We start from the raw sequence: 26,640 nt of genomic DNA on the forward strand, positions 1-26,640 counted from the left end.
TTTCCTGGATGCTTCTCAGTAAACGGAGGTATCTGTCACGTAAACATCTGATCTGAAAACTGTTGTCCACTGTATGAGACACAAGCCTTGAAATTAAACAAATTACTGCATATATATATTTATATATATTAATACATTTAATATTTTGTGTATGAACAATGGTAATTTTAGTCAACTCTATACTACAGTTTTTTTATAGTTGACATCATGTCATGTTTCAGTATGGATAAGAATAAATAATTTTGATTATGAATCATAATTGTGAAATGTCATGGTTACTTTGTGTGTTGAACGTGAACATTATGTTTCACGGGCTGTAAAAACCTGATCATGTTGAACAGTGGAGGTTATCCAGGCTCTTGCTAACCTAAACCCTTGATGAACTGTTGCTTTGTATGTTAGAGCACTAAAAAGAATCTTTTTAAATTCCAACATAGCAAGATGATGTTTTATCCCATGGATATTGAGTACCATAGCATTAGTTTTACACTGTTATGTAGCCTAATGTATCTTAGTGGAAATCGATAGTCTTATTATATAGGGCTGCACAATGCCCCTGTATTAAAGCTTAACTAGATCCTTAAACATCATAAAGGAGTTTTACTTCTATTTATTTTATAATAGCCATGATAAGAGCCACGCTGTTATTAAATTAGTTGACTTTACTAGGAATTTGCGTTGAAACCCGTTGCCTTAAACCCTGTTAAACATAACAGGTCAAGTTGTATTAGCACAGACTGGTAGTTTGATGCAGTAGACAAATCAAGTTCATATAAGTAGTCACTGCTAAAAATAATAATTAATATATAATATATATGAAACATGCTCTACTTATCATAACTGTAGAAATAAATCCAACTCATAAATTATTTTTTCCTTAAAACAGTATAGTTTAAAAAACAATGTATTCTATATGTTAGTTCCAGTAAAACAGAAAGGAACATGAAAGGAACATGAAAAAATAAGTAGTGATCACTAAAAAGTTTAATTACAACTAAATCTGGGTTTACAGTGCAATAACTCTGGCATTTTGTGCTAATTCATCAGCTCCCAGTATATCTGAAAAAATTCTGAAATGTCTCTGAATCTCAAAAACAAGATTTTCTGGGAATGTAATATTGTCTATATTATGTGGTGCAGCCTTTTTCAAAACATTTAAACACATCTCTTTAAGTTTTATATTCATAGGCATGTAGAATGAGTGTTTTCTGTTTCGCTGCATCCACGGACAGAAAATTCAGCATTGTTGATTTTCTTTTAACGTGGCTGGCTCAGGTCAATGTAAAAACGAAGTCCGGAAGCAAATTGATAATTTATTTAAAATATGTCTCAAAATTGTGAAACATTATCAACATTATCTTAATTGTTATAATTTCATAATTCCATTTAAAATTGTGTAAGAAGTAATAACTGGTCTTATTAGCATGTATAGTATATTGTGAGTGTGCTCATTAAGGCGCTCATGTTTTTAACTCCTCCTTTCGACACTTGCAGCCTTTCATTGGTTGACCTAGTGGGGTTGGCATGGAAACACAGAATAAGGCATGCTAAATTAGGTTCTAACGAGGAACATCGTCTCTCCAAAGGCAGAAGCAGACACAAACACATGCAGGCCATAGAAAACCAGGGTGGCCTCAGTGCATTATAGGTGCTGTAACATATTTGGGGCAAGGAGCCTGGCCTTAAAGACACCCATACAACCTATAAACAGGCACTCTGAGACAGCTTTTGCAATATTGTTCAAAGGCTTGTTCCAACATGTCCCCTGGTTGTATTTCACTCAAGGCTGTTGTCACTTATAAGCACGAAAGACTGCTGGGAAATCATGTGAATGGATGTTGACAAAAGGCAGCATTCACTAAATTTCAGGCATGTTCAGATTCAGATTCCTCTTTAAAACTCCAGTATATAACAGTTTCTATAATGAAGAGCATGATATAATGTATCACACTGTGTCACAATGTTAGCCCTCGTAACCAACCCGATATCTGCTCTAAAAGGCGTGATTATAAATCTACATGCTGTTTAAGACCATTTTTAAATGTTTAAATGCCAAACTGCAGGTGTTATGAAGAGGCAATCCTGTGTTGTGTCAGAGCCTCAGGGGGGACCTGTTCTTTTCTCAGGGAGATGGTTATACCCTCTGCAGTCTGTGGCAGCACCTGATGGTGTGAAATCCTCGTGTTTTTCTCAGGCAAATGATGGTCTTCTCTATTCAGCTTGCAGCCTCTGGCTTCCTGAAGTACACAGAGGTCTTTTTGTGTCACCTCCGCACTGCTTTTAAAAAAAAAAAGAAATTCACCCTTTGTCCTTTACGCCTTATTCCTAACACCAGACTCCTCTTAACATTACCCCATGACTTAGATCAGCTTCCCATCCTTAACCTGAGGTTTTACTCTCACCCCTAGTAGCTGTTAGAGTTGCTTTTCAGCGTGTTTTACCTACATGTTCTGTCTTTGTAGAACAGTATAGTCTTTTCTGGTTCACTACAGCCTTTTCTGTAGAGTAACTCTCTGCATTTTGTTAGTTTCTACAATGATATCAATTACCCACTTAGGCATTATGCAGCACATCCATCGGTTGCATTTGTACACTAAGAATAGCAATGACACACATTCCCTAACACTTTTCCTGATAATAAGGTATGCATGTTAAGCGTTTTCCCTTGCAGCTGATTGGCTGAGCTCTGTTGACATTCATGTGCTCGCTTTTTCAGGTCAGTGAGCTTCGAATGTGGATGATGTTGGAATGAGGACACTCGGAGCTGTAGTAAGCTCGTGAGCCACTGTGGGGATTTGCCGTGAAAATATAAAATGTTTGTCATATCTCTTTACTCTGATCTTTAAATTTCCCTCATGTAATTTCCTTCCACATAAAAATAAATATTGAAAACATGCAGGATATAATTCACAACTTAAACAGATCTCATCTTGCGAAGTACTCATAATGTTTTATTGATTATAACAGGAAACAGAACAACATAGATGAGATGATACACAGATATATTGTTCTCATCTGAGTATAAGTGGGATAAGGATGTGCCAGTGTGTGAGAGATCTCTCAGCATCCTCTCTGTCTCGCTCAAACATCCACAGTGCCATTCATAATGGCTGCTGTCCACTGTCCTTTTCATTGGAAGGAGTGATTTCCATTCCTCCCTCAAAACCAGTCTTTCTCAGAGATCACAGTGAGATCTGATCATGTTACATATGAGCAAGCCGACACACAGGCGCTGTACAGTTCAACATCTTGTGCAAAATGTAATGGCACATTTTCTGCTACATAGATCCAGAGATAGGTGTGGAATGTAAATTTGGTTGTTGCATTAATTTATAGAGCTCCTGATGTTCTTCTCCTGACATAAATAAAAACAGGTTATTATCAAATAGACTTGCTGAAAAGAAAGACAAAAAGATTTAACGGTTCCTACAAAAAGTGGGAGTAACAAAAGTTAAAAGTACTGTAGAAAAGATTAATTCTGAGAGTCTGTCAGAAAAGCACCCTTTAAAAAGGCACTCGCCCATGTTGTGTGACTGTGTTCCCAGAAGACCTTTTTATCTTGCTTATCCTTAGTTACCGATGCTGCTGTGTGTTCAGGTGTGACCCCGAACCTTTCCTGAGTGCATGTCCAGTTGGCTCAGCACCAAAGAGCCAGACTTGTTGTTCGGCTCCCTGTGGAGATGTTTTGTGCTTGAGTGCTGTCGGCCTCCTCGACTCTGTTACTGTTGCTTATGGTGTAGTGACGCCAGGAATTACAGTCTAGAAATATGAAAAAAGGATGGTTGTGTAGTTATATTGGGAAAAAAATTGCAGTCAAAGCCATAATCTGTGTCGTGTGTTTTATTTTCTTATCTGGGTGCTGCCACCAGCAGCTGCAGGTTTATTACCAGCCCTGCGGACAGGAACCTTGGACACAGGTATCTTGGTGCGAGAGGGTTCTTTAGCTTGAGGGATTTGGGAGGCAGTGTGAGACTGTACGCCGTGCTTCACAGGGATCTTTGAGTCACGCGGTGAACTGGTGAGGACTTTCGGCTGGGGAAGCTGCTGACTCTCCTCCTTGGTGTGTTTTGAGGTGGGCACATTAGCTTCAACATCACTGATTTTATCTTTGCTCCCTGCATCGTGTGAGTTGAAATGGGGCCTCTCTTCTTCGTGCATAGGAGTAGGTGGGTCCCTGCATCCTTCATCATCAACATGTTGACTGTCCCGGACAGGTAGCTTGCCTGCTCTGCCCCCTCCTACTACAGGTATTTTGCTAAGTCCTGATGCCTTTGCTTGTGGTATCCTCCTTTCTCTGGAGGGACCCTGAAGGCTCTTTTGTGACTCATTTTGCAGTTCCTCTGTTTTGGATGGTACGGTCTGGGCCCCCTGGGCACTTGTGCTACTTGGACTAGTCAGTTGCCCATCGACTGATGCCTGTCCACTTCCTCTCATCTTAGCAGAGGCTGGGGCCTCACTCGGACAAGGTGCAGGGGTAGAAGGAAGAGAAGTGACAGGGCAAGGGCCAGGGGTTGGTGCAGGAGGGGCTTTAGATACAGAATCTGGGATATGAACAGGGGCAGGAAGGTCAGTAGATGCAGAAACTGCGATACAAGCAGGGGCAATCTGGGCTTTAAATTGGGAAACTTGAATTTGAACAGGAGCAGGCGAATCTTTAGACACAGAACTTGGGATTTGAGCAGGGACAGGAGGGGGTTTTGATACAGAAATTGGGATCTGAGCAGGAACAGGAGGGGGCTTTGATACAGAACTTGGGATCTGAGCAGGGACAGGAGGGGGTTTTGATACAGAAATTGGGATCTGAGCAGGGAAAGGAGGGGCTTTGATACAGAAATGGGGATCTGAGCAGGGACAGGAGGGGGCTTTGATACAGAAATTGGGATATGAGCAGGGACAGGAGGGGGTTTTGATACAGAAATGGGGATCTGAGCAGGGATAGGAGGGGGCTTTGATACAGAAATTGGGATCTGAGCAGGAGCAAGAGGGGCTTTAGATTGAGAAACTTGCATTTGAGCAGGGGAAAGTGGATCTTTAGGTACAGAAATTGGGATTTGAGCAGGAACTGGAGGGGCTTTAGATTGAGAGACTTGGATCTGACCCGGAGGAGGAGGTGTTGTGGATGCTGTAGAAACAACAGCATGAGTGGTAGGAGTTGGAGTCGATGGTGGAGCAGGGGGCGTCTTATCTAATGAGACTGGTGCAGGAGTGGATTTAGTCGTGGGAGGAATCTTATCTAAGGAAGTTGAAGATGGAGTTGGGAGAGATGCAGCGGCACTGGGTTGGGTTCTAGTCCTGGGAGTAGGGGGAGAGTAAGGATAAATATCTGGAACACTTGCAAGGGAGGGAGGGGTCTTATTTAAGTCCATTGGGCTAGAGGTAAGGGTAGGTATGTAAAGGGCCGCAGATACCGAGCCTGAGGTCGTAGTTAATGTGGGAACCATTGTCATCTTGGAGGGGATAACTGGTGCAGGAGAGGAGGGTTTGGTTGTAACTGCACAGGCCGTTGATACTATCACTGGGGCTTTAGATTCTCCTGCAGCTGAACTTAGGGAAAGTTTGTAGGAAGTGGAAGTTTGCAGGTTCAAACTGCTAGCTGAATCCAATTTAGCAGGTGAAGGTTGGGTGAAAGCAACAGGGGTGGGAGGGCTATGGGTTACTGGTGGAGGTTTAGCTGACACAGGAGTTGGAGTGGTTACAGAGATAGGTTTACTTACTGAAGCAATCATTTGAAGAGGTGCTGCAATCTCTGAAGCCAATTTGCTAGCCTTACAGGTAATAGTTGGGCTAACTGAGGGAGCCTTGACTACAGTGGCCGGGGTGTTTGGTGGAGCTGCGGTAGTAGTAGAGGTGGAGCTCAGTGCAGATTTAATTGTCATAGAAGGGGGAGACATTATTGGAGCGGAAAGGCCTGTTAAAGATATAGGGGTTGTTGAAGGTTTTGTTGCAATGGGCGTAAGAGTCAATTTAAGTTTAATGCTAGCAGAAGGCTCAGAGGCTGGAGTAGAGTCCGAACTCAATTTGACTGAGTGAGTAGTCAAAGTGGAAGATTTGGTCAACGTCGTGATGATGGAGCTGGGCTTGGCAATGGGAGAAGAGGTTGAAGGTGTCTTTGTCAGAGGAGTAAAGGATTGGGTGGAGGCTGTCGTGGGGACGGCTACAGATGAGGATTTTGCCATAGCAGCATTGCTGACAGAGGCAGAGGTCAGTGGAGTTGAGATGGTAGGTTTAGAGAAGAGAGATGTGGATGATGGCATGACTTCCGTCACCACAGAACCAATGGGACTGCTGGCTTTCCCCCACTCTGCCTCCACATCAGCCATGATGTCACCACCCCCTGAGATTGAGTCAAAGGTCAGGAGAGAGGAGATGTCTGCCAGCAAGCAGCTCAGGCTGTTATCACCGGGTACCAAGGGTGGTTCAGAGGTGGGTAAAGGCAGCACATGCTCATTAGTTCTACTCACATTGCCTGCTGTCACCTGGGGAGTTATGGGCTCTGATGGGGATGTGGCTGCACTGTCTTGTGTTGTTAAGCTCTTCTCAGGATCACAGCTCTCAGTCTCAGGGCTGTCCAGAGAGCGAGGCTGGCATTTAGGGGTAAGGGTGAGGTCCTCTTTGATGATTTCCACACTGTTGGCGCGGGACGACATGAGAAGAGGGCTCGGAGGGGCTTCCTCCTTCTCTTTATCTTTTGATCGGAACCTAACATTGTCAAAGAGACCCTTCAGCCCACGACGATGTCGACCCACTGGCTGGGACACGGTGTGAACTCTGCGGTCCCCCACTCCTCTCCGGCCACCCCTCAGCAACGACAGGAAGCTGAGGGACTTGGCTGAGCTGGCTGAAGAAATGGAGGCGCGAGCAGGGGCAGCAGCCAGAGTGCCATCTTCACCAAGCGGCTCCTCCTCTGCATGCTCCCTCTCTCCTTGACTCACCTCCTGTCCCTTTTCCCTGTCCAGCTCCTGCTCTAAATCTTGTGCAGCGGTCTCAGATAATCCATCTATGGTAGTGCTCCTGATAACAGGTGACTTGTTGTTTCCATCCCCTTTGCTTCGAATAGAAAAGATGTTACCTGGCTTGCGTTTGCCAAACAGCTTGAATCCTTTTCTGATTTTTCCACTCGACTGGGATTCACAAGGCGGGGGGTCCATGTTCTCCGTTTGTACATCCATCTTCTCTCTGAGTCCCCCTTTCTCTGTATCCTCCAGTCACTTGCAGTTATAATTCCCCTGCCAGTGGAGTGAGCATTTATATCCAGACCTTATCTCTATCTCCGTCTGTAGTCTTGCTTTACCTCTTTTGCTTTAACTGCGTTTCTTTAATGGCTGTCTGTATCCCTCCCTCTGTCTATCTTTCACATCCAGCCCTTTCTCCTCTATTTCTCCCTTGAAAGCCCCTCCCCTTTGCCTCATTTTTGTCTGGCTGTTCTCCCTGGTTGCCATAGCAACTGAGGAGCTAAGCAGCTTTCGTCAGCAATGCAGAGCCAGGGGCTGTCATCAACCCACCCTGAACACAGCTTTCCCTTCCTCTCTTCCTCTCTGTCTGATGACTATGTTTACATAACAGCAAAGACAAATACGCCATTAATAGAGCCAAATTTTGAATTCCGAATGATCTGGCTTTATATAAAAAATCGTATCCAGATTAATGCAATGTACCTCTATATGCAGCCTAATAATCTTTTAATGGAACAGATTTGCTTTTATTCTAAATAAACTGGTCTTATTCACATCAAGTGTGTCACAGCAACCTACATTAACTCACACTCACACCAGTCTGCTAAAACTTTTTATAAAATGTAAGAAAAATGTAATTTTATAAAGAGTTACTGCAGTAAAGTGCAACCATTTATCACATTCAAGTTTGGTAGGTAATTAGCACATTGACCTACATGTATATTCCTATATGTACAACATTTTCATCTTTCATTCTATCCACTATGCTGCATATTATTTCAAAATGCATAATTGTAACACCTATTAGAGAAACAAATGTAATGCTTCTTGTGAAGTTCCGAAATTTCCCAGTTTGGGATCAGTGAAGTCCATCAACTGTTGACGTTTCTATTATAAAATCAAATTTAAGGGATCAATGTTGTGGAAGGGCGTAACCTTTTAACAACCTTAACAGAGTCCTGAAGACAAACAAACCATTGACAATGATTACATCTTTGTAAATGAATGAATGAATGAAATGTAGTGTTAATATGATCTCTCTTATTGTCTGGTTTTGCCAATGTTTTTATTTCTAAATGTTAATTTGAGCATTTTTTACAATTCTAGCATTCAGTAAAAGGGAGATGTGATTTTTGGAAAACAGAAAAGGCAATCCTCCAATCGAGACAGTGCTCAAGCCATTGTTTATTTTCACACCTTTTCAGGTGATTGATGTGAACATTGTTAGGAATCTTATTAACCAGTCAATAGAAATAAATACCATATACAAAGTACTTGAGAACCATTTATAAATAACTTTAAGTATTCCTTTTAAAATAAGGAACTTAAAAAAAAAAATTTGATTATATACATTGTTTAAAAATTTTATGATTCTGTTGTGGTTGCACTAAAAACAAATAATCAACATAAATGAATCATGTGAGTTAAGGAGAGGGGACTGGTTTTGGGGTGGAACGAGCACAGCCTCTTGTGGTTGCTTAAGAAACAACACGTGGCACAGTTTGACTGTAGATGGCTGTTAAGTGCACTGAGTCTGAAAATAAAGCTGCTGTCTCATCCGCATGCATTCCTTGTCCCAAATAAGTCTGAGTAAGTAGGTCAGCAATCTTTGAACAAATCTGGCTGTTTTCAGGCTGTGTTAAGACCATAGACTGTATATAAAAGGTTAAGACACAGGAGCTTTATGGGTAGAGTCACACTGATACGCAGTTGAAGAGGACAGCGAATAATGATTTGATTTTATTAATAAATTCATTAGTAAAAAGTATGTCTGTTTTTACAGGGAGCATACATTATTGCAGCAGAGATTGATGTGAGATTCACACTAAAATCGAATTGACACCAAATTAAAAATGTACAGTGTACAAATTCCTTGTACATGCTGCCCGGTAAACAATAGAGAGAACAGATCATTTCTTTATCAAATACATTTATGTTTTGGTGCTTAGATTCTCAGTATAGGTAATATGCAACCTACTGTACTGTAATGAGTGCACACACACACAAAAAACTGAATACTTTGTAGTTTGTAAGCATTTACAGCCAACTTTAGTACAAGAAAATACATCAGATATTAATCTAGGCCACACCTTGGCCAAAGTCACCAGTATTGTGGTTACACACACACACACACACACACACACACACACACACACACACTACACACACACACTACACACACACACACACACTAACTAACTAACTAACACACATATTACCACAAATAAATAGGTGTTTTTAATTACTGTTTTCATGGGCAAATGTAAAAATGTTGTATTCAGCACACACACACACATTCATATATCAATGCAATCCAAATTTTACGCTTTTTGTTTTGTTTCAGTATGACATATATATTAACTTTACAGTTACGCTGTTGCACTTCTCTGTACATCATATCTGTATTTTGTAAGGAAGGATCCTAGTTACAGGCTGTTAACCCCTAATGTCTCTAATATTTATTTGTCTTTTGAAACTAGTAAAGCTGAACGAATAGTCATTATGGGAAATATTCATACTTGATTTCTTGCAGAGACATAGATGAGAGATTGATACCACTCTCATATCTGTATGGTAAATACTGTATGAGATGCTTTAGCAAGACCCCAGGAAGTCATTTTGCAAGCAAAGAAAAGGTCCTGCACATAACCACCTGTAAAACTTGTCTTTATGCCAAGCTAAGCTAACTGGCAGTATAGCCTCATATTTACTGTACAGACACGAGAGTGGTATCAATCAAAAGGAATAAGAAAAATGTTGTAAAATGTCAAACTATTCCTTTAAAGGGTCAATTCACTTAAATCAGAAAAATGAAAAAGAAATCCTCCTTCTCTATCTACTATCTATCACATAGTAATGGCTCATTTGCACAAGTTTTGAGGTATCCATCTCTGAATTTTTGCCTCCACTCCAGTACAATGGCAGTAAATTAAATTAAATTTTTATTTTAAATTTAAAATAACATGTAAACAATTAAACAGCCAACATCTTTTTCCAGAATCACTGTCCTATCTACTCTGGACAACCAACAAAGCTCACTGTAGACAATCTTCAGAGAGACTATTCCTCAGGCAGAAAGTAGTAATTTGGGAGAACCAACCCTTTAAGTTTTGTTACCTACAGCAGTCATTCTGTATTGTCTTCATTTTATGTATTGTTGAATAATGGTAGGGAACCCAACATGACAAGCCCCCTGATAGTTACTGGGTTCCCTTCGCATGCCCTTTTTTATTTAATGTATCTTAAATGTATCATTGTTGCTGTTGCTTTTTTGTGATAAATAAATCAAATGAATTCCCAACCAAGGGCACTTGTACCCCAGGGGGTACTAGTCAACTGTAACACCTAAACACTGCATGTTGCAGTTACGTAAGAGTGTGAATACTAGTCAGCAAGTAAGTACAGAAATTTGAACAGTTAGCTAAAAGTAATAAATAAATGGTAGAAATGAATAGCCAAAAGTAAGGACTAAACAGTTCAAATGATAGCTGAAAGTAGTCAAGATGGTTCACTCCATTCAGCTTCACTCCATTCAGCTTCACTCCATTCAGCTTCACTCCAAGTAGTAGTAGCCTAGCAGGCTAATAGTCGTTATACGATTGCTGACCAAACCAACCTAAATATTGATCGTTCAACGATCAAGTATGAAAAAATTAACAATATCCACTTTCATATAATGAATAGTGTTATACATTTGGAACATACATTGCGAACTGATGAAGTGAGTTCATCTCACAGGGTTGTGGGGATACCTCAGACCAAAAAGGATGGGAACCACTAACCTACAGGATACCGATTTTGACAAAGGTCTGTGAGTGCTGTGTGAAAAGGTCAAAGAAAAAAAAGGGTTGAAAGTCACCAGTAGTGATGTTCTACATTTGAGTGACAGAATGAGGCAAAATGTTATATCATATCACATTTGATGATAGATTATCTGATACTTCATTAAAGAGCTGTGTTGACTTCCACTCAATTATCACGTCTCCTCTTTTAGACGTCATGCTCCACGAGAGCAGTCTGGAGGGCGACTTTAGAATTCTGGTCGTTGTCATGTACCTCAGAGGGAAGTGTCTCATATGTACGACGGTACAAACACCGATTGAGCAGAGTGAGGATGAACATCTCCATGATCATTATCTGCTGATTTAGCACTGCAGGACAGAGAGAGAGAGAGAGAGAGAGAGAGAGAGAGAGAGAGAGAGAGAGAAAAGAAAGTTTGGGTTTCAGATAAATTATTTCACCTCACATGTGAGCAACGGCCATTGAGAGATGGTTCTTACTGGAGCCACGAGCTTGAGAAGAGAAGGGAGGGGCGCAGGCGATGGTTCCATCCAAGGCCACGATGTTAATGATTGATGTCTGCAGCTGACTCAGTACAAGTATTAACTAAGGAGAAAACAAATACTTGATTAGTTCCTGTACAGTGTACATGCAGTTAAAGGTGCACTGCTTGGCATCTCTAAATATCAATATTTTTCAGCAGGAATTTGATATTATGGAAACAAACCAGTACAGTAAGTAAGTAAAGTTTATTTCTAGAGCACATTTAAACACAGCTTAAACTGAGCAAGGTGCTGTACAAAGAAGCACCAAGGTGCTGTATAAAAAACATTTAAATGTAAAAAAAAAAACTACAGCCAAGGGGATTGGTGTTAAAACTCTAGTTTACCAGTGGGTATGTGTGTTGCTTCTGTAAACTGAGACTACATTTCCTATAAGCCCTGTTGCTCTTTCAGTGTATCATTTTTTTCTTTTGCTTGCTGAATAGGATGAACACACTGGAAGGAATTTTTTTCACCAGGCTCCCACTCACTCCACGCCATTGTACTAAAAGTTAAAAAAGGATTTTTTTGACATTGTAGCAACCATATGGTATTGGTTGTATTGACTCACTTGGTAGATGGCATACTTGGGTACAATTTTGAGGCTGCGTAGAAAGCTGTTAGTGTTCATGAAGATGATGGCAACAGGCCAAAGGGCGATGATGGTGAGAACGCCAATGAATGGGTTAATCCAAATGGCTGTACCAGTGATCTCTAGCTGGGGAAAAAAAACAAAGAAATAATTAAATTTCATGTCATTTTATTCTCAGTACAATCAGATATGTAGAAAGCATTTCAAACACTTACATCAGACAGATCAAAGTTGCCATTTGTCCACAATACTATGGCGAGGACAGAGAGCACCGTCTTTAGGATTGCATACTGAAGAGAACCCAACTTCAGGAAGAATAAAAATCGCCTGAATGATCATGATCCCATCCAAAGAAATATCCACATTAGAAATGTACACAATCACAACACAATGTGCAGTCAATATATAAAAAGTATGAATATAAATAAGAGCAGGATTAAATTGCCATAAAAGTCTCAATTTATTAGCAGGAAAGAACACAGGATTCAATTATTAGAGCCGGAACAGTAACACCCAGAATGTATTTGTATGAACATGTGTAAATACCGTGACATCGCCACGCGGGGTAAACAGAGGCAGCAGCAGCAGCAGGGTCCTGTGGTGATCTTAAAGGTTTTACCGGAAAACCGCTTCAGAAAAACATTGCTGCCTCCAAACTCCTCGATAATCAGAACCAAGACCTTATACATCACCACTGCAAAATAACTACACAGAGAAGGAGAAGTGATTTAGGCCGGTTTATAGAGAGCAGGTATGTAATAATTCTCAAAAATCCCTCTGTGGCCAAATGACAAATTTTAATTTTTTTAATTTTTTAATTTATTTATTCATTTCATAAAAACACACCTCTTGACACATGAGGACAAATAACAAACAGCCCTTGTATATGGCTTTATACCAGCTGTCGAATATGCTGAACTGTATGTAATGTACATAAATCCCATAAATCAGAAAGCAAATAAAATGTATCACTGCAAGCGGCAAAAGCCTATAAAGATTTCCTGTATTTTATTGAAGTTGAGCACATGCTGGCTGGAGATGTGGCATGGTCTTTGTGTGGGTAATGATTAATCGAGTGTTCCAAATATTCTGCGACCTTAAGCTAATTCATACAAGGCTTACAATGTTGTCATGCCTAACAGTTAGTATCCTATGCTTGAACGGTTGCAGGGACAGAGTCTTGCAAAAGATAACACTATTGGATGAAATCTTACATACAGTAGGAACCAAATAACTTAACAAAACTGAAGGGTTTTTTCCTAATTGCATTAAATTATTTAAAATGACAGCCTGCCTGTTACAAAGGCAAAAAGGCTGTTGAGCTTAAAAAATAACCAAATAAAGCTATATGGAGGAGAACATAACAAAGGAAGATAATGATTTATATTATAACTTGGAAGCTGATATGTCAAACAAGATAACAGTAGTGGTGAGTTCACTGTGAAGTGAGATCTAGCTACCGGTCACAGCTATTAGATAACAGATATGAAACAGACAAATGCTGGTCACTGGTAGTTTTTGACGTTTAAAGTAAGAACAGGAAGTAAGTGCAGATAAGAGAGAACATCTGTAAATACAGACTCCTGTCAGATTCAATATCATATTTCAGCTTTTTAGAAATATCAATGAAAGAAAGACTTGTAAAACTGAAAATGTGTACTAATTTAGGTGGAGTTGAGAGAAAACGCACCAGTTGGACGTCATGTCTGTGACCATGACTGCCCTCGGGATCCACATCCCAAAACAAGCCATGGTGGCAATGACCTGAAACAGAGCAACACAATAATGTGCAAAAATTTAGATTTCATGTAGTATTTCAAGGGGGCCTTGTACCCAAGTTCTTAAAACTTTTTTTTACAAATATAAAGTGGTTGATAATGATTATTTTCCTATTGGTTTTAGAATTAGCAGCAATATCATAACCCAAAACAGGCCCGAATGCTTACTGGTGCTGCACCATTTATCCAAATGATGGTCGTCTTCTGGGGGTAGGGCAGTTTTTTGTAAATGTAGAAACACTGCTCCAGGTACAGCAGCAGGGAGATGCTGGACATGAAGGTGAGCATGAAGTACAGGCACAATCCAAACACATCTAGCTCTAATGTAAAACAGAGAGGGGATCAGATTATTTCATAGTACAAAACATATATTTATGAGACACTTTATGTGAAATAATCACACACAAACAGCACAACACAGAAGGTGTGGGACATTGTTATATTCCTGGAACAGAGGAAAATAAAAGAAGAAGAAATCAATATCATATGGACTCTCAAACACACAGCTGCATGCGTGACACTGCTGAGTGAGCTGTTAATGTCATTAGCTCTGATAAGGAAACATTATCAGCAAGCAGGATGTGGGAATGTGGGTCACTTACGCTTGATCACGTCGATAGCCAGCGGGGGCTCTTGTAAACAAGCTGGATCAATGGTGCTGTTGAGTTGAGTTTCCTCCATGGCATGCAGATATTCCTAATAGACGAAATAAATCTTTAAATTGAACTCTGTTTTTTTCTCCTTGTAGAAATGACTTAAAAACCTGTAAAAAAATATATATATATAACTAATATAACTACTTGTAATAAGTTCTACTTAAAAAAGTGTGTTTCCCTTGACATTGCAGTGTCTGCTGTGCATTCTAGTAGCAAATTTAACAGCAAGTGTACTTTACCTTTTAGGTGACTTTTAAGGCGTGAAATGGTGGGATGGCATCTTCAGTTTACGAGAATACCTCCGTCCTAACTGTCGCTCATTCATTCACAGACTTAAGACACAGTAATTAAAATAACACAAAGGTCAGAGTTTGAGTTAAAAGGGAAACCCATTAAGTGTGTCAGGAGATTTGAACTTTGACAAGGTGTGTTGTTTCATACCCAATAAATATAAACGAATATAAAAAGATAAAGCCATTTCAAGCTCAAGCTATGAGGAATACATATTTTATAATGATATCTCAGTGCATTCAGTCCACACACGGCACTTCTAAGTCAAATGACATTATTTTCTTTACATTGGTTTGTCATTATTGTGTCACATCATGTCCACCAGTTCTCCGCTGAATCTTCAGGATGTAACTACCGAATCATTTGGAATTATTTACCCATGAAGGCTGAGGTTGATAAGGTCAGACAAAATGCATGTCTGGGCCATGAGGGCATTATAATCAGGTTTAACTGAAAGAAAAATTTACATTTTTTATTTCAATGGGGGGAAAACAGTTTGAAAGATTCACCTTTTACACACAAATAATCACTAAATGTTAGTTGGAGAAGCAAAAGAAATGGACTTCACTCTTTTGCTCAGGACACCATCAAGAATGTCAGTATTACATTAAAGTGGCCGCGAGACACTAAATGTAAATAATGAAATGGATGCAAATTTAAAATAGAAAGTTTAAGATCTATAATTAAAAAACTTGGATAATCTTTTATAAGCAACCTATAAAGGTATAAATGGTTTATGTTATCTGTTGCATTTCTGTGGAGAGGTGAATGGCACTGAGGTCATTCACCTTTTCCCAGCTAATCTTGTTCCCCACCCATCGTCAATCAATTTTATTTGTCACATAAAATAAAATTAATGTACATGTTACGTTGAAACAAAGTCAAAGTATAAAACGCTTGCCTGAACATGTCAGACTCATCACTGTCCAACTTTAATGATCTTGAAAAAGTGAAGAGCGCACTCTCATGTCTAACTATCTGAAAGGGTATTGTTCCATGTGTTCCTCATTCAGCATCTCTCCTACAATTGTTTGAGGATGGAATACCCACCACTGAAGTTTATTTACCATAGAAATTGTCACAGTGAAATACTTTTCTTCACAAATTGCAATCCATCCTCTGGGGACCACGAATGCTATGAAATCCATCAAATACTGAGATATTTCAGTCTGGATCAAAGTGACATTAATACCATAGCACTAGCGTGGCTAAAACAATTAAGACAGCACTAGAAATTTCACCCAAAGATATTGTTCAATATATTGTGCAAATCTGATGAATTTTATGTTTAGAGTACAAACAAAGTTGGAATATGCTTAGAATTTTTTTAAGGTTATTTTTTGGGGCATTTCTACCTTTCATAGACAGGACAGTTGAGATATTCAAGGGGAGAGAAGGGGGAAGACATGCAGGAAACCGTCACAGGTCAGACTCAAACCCTGGACCTTCTGCGTCGAGGAATAAACCTCTATATATGTGAGCCTGCTCTACCAACTGAGCTAACTGGCCACATATGCTTCAAAATTAATCACAAATGCTCCTATTTTTCCTAGTGTCATATTTTCATCACACATATAGATTTCCATCACAACAAAAAGGCAGATTACCCCAATTTGACGACTAATAGTCTAGGTTGTGAAGAGCCTGCATTGCTCAGGCAGCATCATCATATGTCATATCAAACACATCTGGACAAATCCATAGTTTTAGCTGGTTATGATAAACATCTAAAGAGGTTTGGCTGCAATCCAGTCAGTCCTCTGTTTCACAGTCCAGTAAGAATTTTAAATTCTTATAATTTGTTACAAATCACAGCACACCATTGTTTAAAATGAAAAATCACACCATATGGTTACATTGCATTTATTGTTACAGAACAATGAAGGTAAATTTAAAAAAAAAAAACTGCAGTTTTTTTACAGGGCTAACTACAACTAGGGGTGCATTAAGCCAAGTTTGGTCAGTAAAGTTAGTTGTTAAACTACTTTGAGATTCTGTGAGTACATGCACATAGGCAAGCAATCAGTCAGTACCATCTACACACAATTATTCGGTCTAGTGATCACTCACTAGAGATCACTCACTAGAGCATAGTGTGGCAAACGCCACACTATGCTGTGCATCATTTCCCCTAAAATGAATGAAACACAATGAAACGTCTGCCAGGAGCACAGCGAGGAGCACTTACGATGACACTAGCCTACTTTTTAATTACTGGTAAAAAAAGTCAACCTTATCTATCCTGGGTCAGGCTCAAGGACACAGTCGATTGAAATGTTACTGAATGTTCTGACAACAGCTTTTAACAGTTTTATTGGTTTAATTGTGTGCTTTTACTTTCAAACAAATCTTATTAAACTGAAGAAAAAAAACAATAAAGACTACAGATGTAATCATTGGCATTAACACCAAGATTGATCAACTTAAAAATTAATACATACTGTAGCAAAGGATTGACCATAAAAGTGAAAACATTCTGTGAAAAAAGGACAATGCCCATTTAAATAACTAAGTAATATAAATACAACAAATTCAAATAAATCAATAGACACTGAAAGACAATTCAATGCATTTTTAAAAGCTTGAAAACAAATAAATTACAAATATTTATAGTGCAATGAAAATGGCCATCTCATTGTGATCTATTGGTTATGTGTCTTAAACAATTATTTGAAATGAGATGAAACCACTATACCATTTGAACTATAGTTAAAGTTGATTTGGTCCTCACGTTATAAGCTTATATCACCTGCATGTATTGACCATAGCATAACATTTGAAATGTAAAGAATAAATATCTTAAAAGTGTAAACAAAAAGACCTATAAATGGTTTAAATCATGTAAACTGTAAATTAGACCTGGTAATTGACTACTGGTCTTAATAATTGCACTGTGCTTGGAGTTAACAACTGATGAGACATTTGGCGCACACTGTTGACAGTGTTGAAATGTCTCAGCCTTTTGTATAAGTTATACACACATTTTAGTGGCTCCCACTGGTTTCTCTTAGTTATTAATGCTTGATTAATACTGACAAGGATGATTCTCTAGTCAGAATGTATAATGTGATTAATCCATGTATATAAACACAGACAATGTAGACATGCATTGGCTCAAGATGGAAAAAGCAGTCCCAGAGTTTTTCAGATGTAAAAATAACAAAACATTTGAATGTCTTTGGCTCAAAACAAAGACAAAACCGGTGAATCACCTCCGCTTCAGACTGGTGCAGTCTACGTGGTCGCTGTACAGTCCCTGTTTACATGAGAACAGTATTGTTGTGATGCTGGTTTAAAGCACGCTGGATGAAGGATGGTCCATATAATGTACACACAAAACATGTGGCTTGAGGCTGCACTGTCAACTCAAAATGATGGTGGAGGACGGCTCCTGTAGAGGTGCTGATGCTCCTGGTTTAAGGCATCATGATTTACTGATGTACCTGCGACCTGCAGCAACAGCCAACAAAAAGGTATAAATAAACACAGTAGGACAAACCAGCAAAACTTTACAGTATTCATGTCATGTTGACATACCTGCTATGGCTCACTCTCTATTGTCACCGAGGCTATCTGGCCTCCGTCTGAAAAAAGTAGGGACACAAGAGATGTTTCAGGAACTGTTAAAGGGTTAATTTCTGCAGGGAAGTATTTACAAAAACACTGAAAATATGAGCCACAATGCAAAAAAAAAAGAAAAAATAAAACGTGGGAAAAGGCATCAACAACTAACCACTTTTCTCTTTGCTGTTGTCTGTTGCGCGTTGTATATTGTTACCGAGTACACAAGTGTTGGCCTCCCCATCAGCAGGGCTGCAATCAAAGTCGCATAAGAGATGAACAACCAGCAAACAAAACTAAAAGGAAAACGATTCAATATTTGAAAAAAGAAAAAAACAATACTAGCCTTTTGCCATTTTGCTGGAGGACACTGTTTGCTTGTTCAGGATCTATGTGTACCAATCTGGTAACAAAGGAATGTCCATCTCCCAGACTGATAAAAAATAGATAAAAGGATAGCATTAGTAAACATGTTAGCATTGGATGGATTCAAGGTGAATTGTACTTTTGGGACAAGTCTTCACTCCATTTAAAATAGCTTCTACACTAATGATAGAAATGGAGTTTATAAGTCTTCTAATACAGAGCAAATCCGCGAGCACAGTTTAGACAGACCGTAGTGCATACAGCAACGCTATTTATTTGCATCATTGTGATTGCTACAGTGATTGATAGCTACAATTATATCAGCTCAGAGTAGACTCACCTTGAGAAAACAGGAATCATCCAGTACTTCCCTTGATCTCCAAACACCTCAGCTGCATTCCGGCTAAAGCCCAGAGAAAACCCGTTTTTGTCTGGACCGTTTGCGAAGACAGGACCCCTAAAAGCCTCTGAAAATGGATGTAAAAAATATAGTTAGTCAGTAGTGACTTTTTAAATTATATAACCAGAAGTTGAATTAAATTAAGCATTTATTTATAGCTACCTATAGTGGTCCTGTTCTTTCCCACAAGCCACAGATGGTAGCTGAGAAGGGACAGGATGCTGATAAAGAACAGAGCAGCCACGAAAAACAGAAACAAGATGTGGAATTTGGCATGCGTGTCAGGCAGCTGTTTCTTCAGAGGGGAAGAAAAATAACAAAAGTGTTAGTCGTGTCAGTCTGCAAGAATATTTCCTGTTCTCGTATCAAGTCATGCTTACCCAACAACTGACTGCAGTAAAGTGGAAAACATGTTATTGTTATTTTGTGGTCTCGCTGCAATATCTCGTCTTTGCACAGGACAGTATTATTTTATTTTTTTCTAGAACACAATATACTCCTTCACTGTTGGGTCTACGTGACAGGAGCCATTGTCTCATGCTAAGCAGTATGCTGAAGAGGATCTCCTGATAAGTGATCGCATGACACACTTGTGCAATACAGTGACACATTTGTAGACCAAATGGTCGATATCTTACAACGCAATCATCACATGCCTCACCACAACCGGACTGCACTGAATGTTATAATTTAATTCAATAATTAACAACATTGTCATTCAGAATTAATTAGATTTTTGTTCAAAATGGCAACATGTCTAGGTTTTACAAGAAAGTCAATGGTTTTTAAACCCAAGCCGATCTTTTGAGTAAAATGGGACTTAAAAGATCCTACATACTGCGACCAAAACAAGCATTCACACACAAGAGAATGTCGATTAAAAAAAAGAATAAAAGGATGAAGTTTCTGTACTCACGGTCCAGAATTTGATGAAATACTGCATGACTGTAGCACAAATTACCACACAGTAGAGTGAGGCGTAGGCCAAGAACAACACAAAGTACTTGTAGTTGGAGAATCCAACACAGTTATTCACCCTGAAAGAGAACACAACAGAAACATGAGACAGAAAGTGATGCTTATCGCTCTACGTTTTCTTTCAGAGAAAAATGATAGACAGCAGGGCAAGCAAACTTCATCATGATGGAATTAGAAACATCTTAAATGAATAGTTAAAGGAGAAAGCCTACCAGGGGCAGTGATGGTCCATTTTCAGCACACACCTTGAAGAGGGAGAATAAAGAAAACATACATCCTATTAGTACCACCTAGAAGATGTTAACATCTTAGATATTTGGCTGATCCAGTTACCCAGAAGCACTCACAATGCATGAACAGAAAAACATTCTGTTAACCCATTGTCTTAGTTCTCAACAGTAACACATTTGTATTTTTTCTCCACTTTCTGTTACAAGAAGCTGCAGTTAATGTTTGTGAACATAAAATCAGGGTGAGAACCAGTTTAAAACACATCCGCCCCTTTTGGGGAAAACAGTAAAAAAATGAAATGATGAGCCTTAATTATACAGTGTGGACACTCACATCTCACAGGTTGAGCAGTGATGGCAGCGGTCAGGTTTGACAACCTGGCAGTGGTCGCAGTATCGAATGGCTATTTAGAGAAAATGTAAGCATAATTATTAAAGTACACTATCATGGAGTATGTGAGGTAGCAGATACTTAAACAAAATACAAATTCCAGGTGCATTTTTCTTTTGTTTAGAAATGTCCTGCTCTTTTCAAACACAAATTCTCCCTCTCATTAATTCTATAAGTTGAATAAAGGTTGATTATAAATATGAGGGCACTATTTTCATAAAGTCTCTTTTGAAATGTCTCTGAGAGACCGAGTAGGTGAGATCATGATTGTTGAGTAGAAGAGCCAGGTGTGGCCTGTAGAGAAAATAGTGTACCTCCTGATACATGCAGATCAGTAAAGACAATACGGATGAGCCTGCTATGCATTAGCAGAGAGGTTCCTAGACTACTTTCTTTTATAAAGATATAAACAGTGTCGCACTTTTATCCAAAAGGGGGAAGACACAATGTAGCAACACATTTATGCAATTTCTTTTGAGGCAATGTTGACAATGGTAAAACAGTTACTTAACAAGATAAATGTTCCCTGGTGGTCTGCTTTAAAGCAGCTACTGGGCATTTAAATCGGAAGCCAACCAGTGCGTTTTGCTGCTTCGGTGAAAGCCTCACCTCCTCCTGCTGTGCGTGTATACACGGGTAAATTCCTTGCCACTTTCTTCAGAATCTCTTGTTGCATCTCGGCTCGCTCCTCTCTCTCATACAGTTCCTTCTCTGCTCTGGGCAGACCGAACTGAGAGGAGGAGAAAACACTGGAATCAGAGACTGCCTGACAAATAAAAAGTTGTAAACGTCTATTGTACAGTCATGGACAGTTTTCTGTTCATGCATATTTACCAAATCGTACCTTCTAAACATGAAAATAGGAAGTATCCATGGGAAAACTTTTATTCTCATCTTTTTTCTTGGCTTACCGCTTTTGAGGGGCTGGCTGGTCTGGACCAGATAGTTTTCCAGTAGGACCATATAAACATGGCGAGGAAAATGTGAAAGATGACCAAATAGCTGACTGTTGAGAAAAAGAAAAAGTTAGGTTTGCAGTTACATTGGCATCTCTGACATAATCATTGCTATGAATGATTAGAAGTGTGGGTATCACTTACTTCGTTCTGCATTATTTGGGATTGTATCTACATAAGGCAAAGACAAAATATATTAGTAAGCAGTAATGAAAGTCCTAAGAATGCATGACTACACATCCCCCAACGCACACACACCACCCCTTTCTCACACCATGTGGCAGCAGCCTGGCACGGCCAGCAGTGACCCACCCATAACAGAGAGCTTTGTTTAAGCAGCAGGGATGTCCCTGTCCTGACCACAGCCGCTGAGTTACAGACATAACTACAGTATCACTACAGTCTGATCGTGGTATCAGCAGTTTCAGGCCGAAACAAACTATAAAACCTACTGTGAGTGCAGGGGGGGCAGCGCATGTCATGGCACGCACAACTGATCAATAGATATTTGCTGAAAAATACCATCTAGGACTGCAACTAAGAATTATTTTCTCAAATAATCAATTAGTTGTTTGGTCCATAAAATGGTGAAAAAATTTTATCAGTGTTTTTCAAACCCCAAAATGACATCCTCAAATGTCTTGTTTTGTCCACAACTCAAAGATATTCAGTTTTCAGTCGTAGAGAAGTGAAGAAATTTGAAAATATTCACATTTAAGAAACTGGAATCAGAGAAATTTAAAAAAAACAAATGACTCAAACCGATTAATCAATTATCAAAATAGTTGGCAATTAATTTAAAAGTTGACAACTAATTGATTAATCTTTGCAGCTCTAATACCATCAATACTCATGTAAGCTGAATTGCTTCAGACCTGCTTGTTTAAGCTTGGATGATCACATTTGATTGTGAGAGAAAAGAAGGAAATCATATCCTCTGCTGAATGATGAGTCTGTTTACATTGGTGAAACTAATGATGCAATTTCTAATCTCTTCGTGTGAAACAATAATTTGTCTCTATGTCTTTGTCTGCGTCTACTTAATTTATTTACAAATGAATGACCACAGCATGTTTTGTTTTTTTTACTACTAGTGTTTAGGTGACGGTGGTTTGGTAGCTTGCTCCTGAACAGTTGAACAGAAGGCCATCGTAACAGCTTCCCATAGACATTGAATAACCTAATGCATCATGTGGTTAAATTATAGCCAACCCTCATTATGGCTATTGGTTAACGTTATGATTTTACAGCTGGCTCCCAAAGGTTTATCCATTAATATATTATATAGAATATATATATTATATATTATATATATATATATATATATATATATATATATATATATATATATATATATCAGTATCATTTGTAAAATGTCAACTTAAGCAATTAAAATATAAAATATGAACTCAAAATAAATGCATGCAATATACAGTACTGTAGATGTCAGAATAAGGCGGGGATATATACAGAAACATAGTAAACAACAACAACAGGAAATAACTGTCTTGGACCCCTTTATAATTTAACTAAATGTTTAAAACCGTGAAAACAATGTAACGTTATCACTTAAAGGATGTTTTAAATGAGAGAGCTAACTTGTCCATTCATTTACAATACAGTGCATATTTAAAACAGAAAAAAAAAGTTTTACTATCTCTTGCACATACATTCCAGTTAACTGGCTTTGTAATATCTAACGTTACGGTGCATTACAAGTTGTAATTTATCTATATATCTATCATGAATGAGGAAGTTATTATTCATTGATGACTGGACTGTCTTTCTCTCCCAATCTAACCGAAAGGGTTGCGCGATTATACGTTATAGTCATGAAGGACATAGCATGTATGTCATCGGTTAAACAAGCACAAACAAAAGTACCTAGCTAATGGAATACTGCCCTGAGGTTTAAACAGGTGTACAGTGTGCAGCCAGGGTGAGTTTAAATATCACTTCAACTAGCTTATCAAAGTTGGCTACCCTGACAATGTTAACACAAGCAGATATCTGCCCTGCGATGGCTAAACACTTAGAAAAGTGAGAGTACTTACAGACACAGAGCTCCACAACATAAGCGTAATAAGACCAACCGACAACAAGGTTTATAAACAGAACAGGTACCCAGTTCAGAGCCCGTGTGCAGCACTTCAGTGCATGAGAAGGCGCCATCTTTAATCTGTGGGACAGCTGATGGTGACGTCATATTCATGGTTTTAAATATTCGAGCCAAAGACGCTACAAGAGCAAGATACTTAACTGAGGCGTAGCATCCATGTGCAGCATGCGCAGATGTGTTCTCAAGTGTGTACTTTGATTATAATTGTAATGCTCGGTTGATACATTCTACTCATCAGACTGCTTTGACTTGACTACAGAGACGCTAATAAACAATTACAGACCAAAGTGACACCCTGTTATAAGTAGGCCTACTTTTAAACTTACTAACCAGTCGGACATCTTGTATCACTATCTTTGTTTGGCTGTGTAAATAAACTCTTTCTTGAATCACATGCTTTTATGTTTTCATGTTTGTATTAATAACATTCTGAAGAATTAGAACAACTCAATTTATAGTAAGTAGAAAATGCTCTTATTTAATTTAGTGATTTAAGTAGGATAGTTTAAAGAGTTCAGTTTAAAAAGCTGCACTTATTGCCTATTTTGGCCACTTGGGGGCAGAAGAACTCCACAACAAGCTGAAAACTCAACCCCTCTCATGTATGTATTCACCGTGTGTTCATGGACATCGGAAAAACGTTTTTCCGAGTGAAAACGTCACCATTCACGTAACGTCCTGTGGGAATCAGAGGTGGGAAACTCGGGCTGGATTTTAATACCCGAGTTTCCCAGTTGGTGAGGCGTTGTTGACAACTGACGTTTGATGGAGGCGACTTTGGTTCACTGAACATATTTCAATGACAATAAACTGTTTATTGTGGACAAATGCCTCTGCCAAGAAACATACACAGACATAATATGTTTCAAATTATTCATAAATAGGCCTATGTATAAAAAAAAACATTATCCGTGTCCTTTCCCGTTGGTTGTCCTGCAGATAACACAAACAAACACCTGTTGATGTGCTTTTTGGATGCTCACATAAGAAAACAGCAGAAAATCTTTTGTTATTGTGGCCTCCATGTTTTCACACACCTGGGGCCTGTTTCACAAAAGCAGAATATCTAAATCCAGGATAACTGATAAAGCGAGGCTTGACCTAGTCTAATCTGTGCATCCTGGCTTGGTGCGTTTCACGAAGGCAAAGCCAGGCTGAGGAGGAGCGACTAGGTCGAGCCAGGCTGTACTAATTCAGATAGATGCGCGTCCACGGCTTTCCTCAAAAGACCGCGAGGTCGATCACAGATTTAGTGATGCCAAAATGGAGAATACGTATTGTACATACTTTATACAGAGTGAGCAGCAGCTTCTTGTGGAAGTATGATGACGTGAAACACATGATTTGTATAAAAAGAAAGAAACACGGCCGCTGTAATGAAACAGCGAGAAGAGCCAGCAGAATCACGGACCGACTGAATGTTAACCATCAAGATCAATTATTCTACAACGCTAAAATATGATGCGTAATTATTCTCTTTCACTCTGTTCCTCCCTCTCTCCTCTCTCTCTCTCTCTCTCTCATGGGCTAAAATATAAATTTCCTAAGTCATATTAACTTCCACTGCTCGCTTTTAATGCAAGAGTGTGCATACAACTGTTCGTTTTGCAAATGACAGTGACTCATTGAATGGTTTCAGTTAAGAGCAGTAGTTCATAAATGGATATTTTTAGACTAGCATTCAGTCGGTCCGCAATTAGCCACGCTTTTTCTCGTTTTTTTATTTTTTTAGAGGACGAGTTTCTTTCTCTACATATTATATGCCTTGCTCCCTCATATATATGGACATAGAAAATAAAGACACTGAAGAAATTGGACCAAAATCTAGAAACTATAAAGATAATTAAAAGTATAAATTCCATGCACACTGTAAACATGAATGGAACAGAGCATATTCATCAGTTATTTCCCCCCAGCAAAAAAGTTCAAAAACCATTGAGTTGTCCTCTACCTGTTGTTATATGAATGTACAGTAGCCTACATCACTAGATAGTTACTGGTCCAGTGAACTAAGACTATAATTTGGGAGGATTGTACAATAAGAATATGTTCTTAAAATTGTTCAATCCTCCCAAATTATAGTCCCAGTTTACTGGACAACACAAATTGTGTGCTAAGAATTCCAAATACAATGCACATGAAAGAGGAATAAACACGATCCTTATTGTTAAAGAATAATAAAAAAATAAAATCTCAACTAAAATAATTCAAGGTGCATTGGTCAACTATAGAAATGTACAGCATTGTATATATTGCCCTTAGTAACAGACTTCATTTGAAACACATTTGAAATTTTATCAGCCTTTTCTAATCATCTCAAAAACTGCCATAATATATTCATCAAACTTCTAACAACAATATGAACATCAGTCTTCATACAGCAATATAACAGTAACAATGACTGTCACATGAATAATTATAAAAAATAATGGTCACAACTTTAACTAATAACTTTTCTTAAATGAACAGCAATATGTTGTATTTTAATCCAGGCTGATAATAACAATAGGGTAAAACCAGTGCTGGGTGAACAGAAAAGGTTCCAGGATTAAATAAATCCTGGCTGTTAGCCTGGTCAGGAGCAGGCTAACTGCACAGAATAAATCTCCATGGTGATTTATGTGCCTCCCCGGAAACCGGAATCAAGGCTTAATTCATCCAGGATAACCAGGAAATCCCGGCTTAATCCCTTATCTTGGTTTTGTGAAAACAGGCCCCCGGTTTTGTGAAAAAGGCCCCTGATGCCGCTGGGGGGGCGCCATTCTCGCCTGGTGGTAGTCATTCAAAAGTTGTTATTTGCCAAACGTTGCCAAGCAATAACAGAAGAA

General features: G+C 38.9%; 3 protein-coding genes across 4 annotated transcripts; all 3 read right to left on the bottom strand.

Annotated features, from left to right (window-relative positions):
• Positions 1-2,925: 2,925 nt before the first annotated feature.
• On the bottom strand, positions 2,926-7,457 carry si:ch211-244c8.4 (APC membrane recruitment protein 2). The gene is given in 3 exon segments (XM_039778129.1): positions 2,926-3,759; positions 3,888-4,442; positions 4,445-7,457. Coding segments are annotated over 3 exon segments (3,402 nt in total). The 5' UTR covers positions 7,170-7,457; the 3' UTR covers positions 2,926-3,637.
• Positions 7,458-10,980: 3,523 nt separating this feature from the next.
• LOC120544412 (organic solute transporter subunit alpha-like) lies at positions 10,981-14,833 on the bottom strand. Of its 2 annotated transcripts, XM_039778128.1 has the most exons (9): positions 14,760-14,833; positions 14,467-14,560; positions 14,033-14,184; positions 13,777-13,850; positions 12,633-12,791; positions 12,302-12,413; positions 12,066-12,212; positions 11,453-11,558; positions 10,981-11,323 (listed from the first exon to the last, which is right to left on the bottom strand). In XM_039778128.1, exons 2-9 carry the CDS (start codon positions 14,543-14,545, stop codon positions 11,163-11,165), a joined length of 990 nt encoding a protein of 329 aa, XP_039634062.1. In that variant the 5' UTR covers positions 14,546-14,560; positions 14,760-14,833; the 3' UTR covers positions 10,981-11,162. The 2 variants fall into 2 exon arrangements, with proteins under 2 accessions (XP_039634062.1, XP_039634061.1); XM_039778127.1 differs by lacking the exon at positions 14,760-14,833 and having other exon boundaries at positions 14,467-14,640.
• Positions 14,834-16,658: 1,825 nt separating this feature from the next.
• Positions 16,659-23,880, bottom strand: LOC120544506 (palmitoyltransferase ZDHHC20-A-like). The gene is made up of 13 exons (XM_039778299.1): positions 23,748-23,880; positions 21,838-21,864; positions 21,649-21,743; positions 21,347-21,467; positions 20,681-20,750; positions 20,329-20,361; positions 20,055-20,175; positions 19,301-19,433; positions 19,079-19,205; positions 18,719-18,805; positions 18,545-18,624; positions 18,349-18,395; positions 16,659-18,261 (listed from the first exon to the last, which is right to left on the bottom strand). The coding sequence occupies exons 1-12, from the start codon at positions 23,863-23,865 to the stop codon at positions 18,352-18,354; spliced, it is 1,056 nt and encodes a 351-aa protein (XP_039634233.1). The 5' UTR covers positions 23,866-23,880; the 3' UTR covers positions 16,659-18,261; positions 18,349-18,351.
• Between the last annotated feature and the right edge of the window lie 2,760 nt (positions 23,881-26,640).

The sequence above is a fragment of the Perca fluviatilis genome, chromosome 16 (assembly GCF_010015445.1).
Source record: "Perca fluviatilis chromosome 16, GENO_Pfluv_1.0, whole genome shotgun sequence".
In the NCBI taxonomy this organism is placed as follows: domain Eukaryota; kingdom Metazoa; phylum Chordata; class Actinopteri; order Perciformes; family Percidae; genus Perca; species Perca fluviatilis.

Excerpts from the sequence above, each read along its gene's own strand:
- LOC120544412 (XM_039778128.1), bottom strand. The coding sequence starts at position 14,545 with ATGGAGGAAACTCAACTCAACAGCACCATTGATCCAGCTTGTTTACAA. Across the intron at positions 13,851-14,032 it reads GGATAAATGGTGCAGCACCA|GTCATTGCCACCATGGCTTG; the intron begins GTAAGCATTCGG and ends GCTCTGTTTCAG. Across the intron at positions 11,324-11,452 it reads TTCTCAAGCTCGTGGCTCCA|TGCTAAATCAGCAGATAATG; the intron begins GTAAGAACCATC and ends TCTGTCCTGCAG.
- LOC120544506 (XM_039778299.1), bottom strand. The coding sequence starts at position 23,865 with ATGGCGCCTTCTCATGCACTGAAGTGCTGCACACGGGCTCTGAACTGG. Across the intron at positions 20,176-20,328 it reads ATGGACCATCACTGCCCCTG|GGTGAATAACTGTGTTGGAT; the intron begins GTAGGCTTTCTC and ends GTTCTCTTTCAG. Across the intron at positions 18,396-18,544 it reads CAACAGCAAAGAGAAAAGTG|ACGGAGGCCAGATAGCCTCG; the intron begins GTTAGTTGTTGA and ends TACTTTTTTCAG.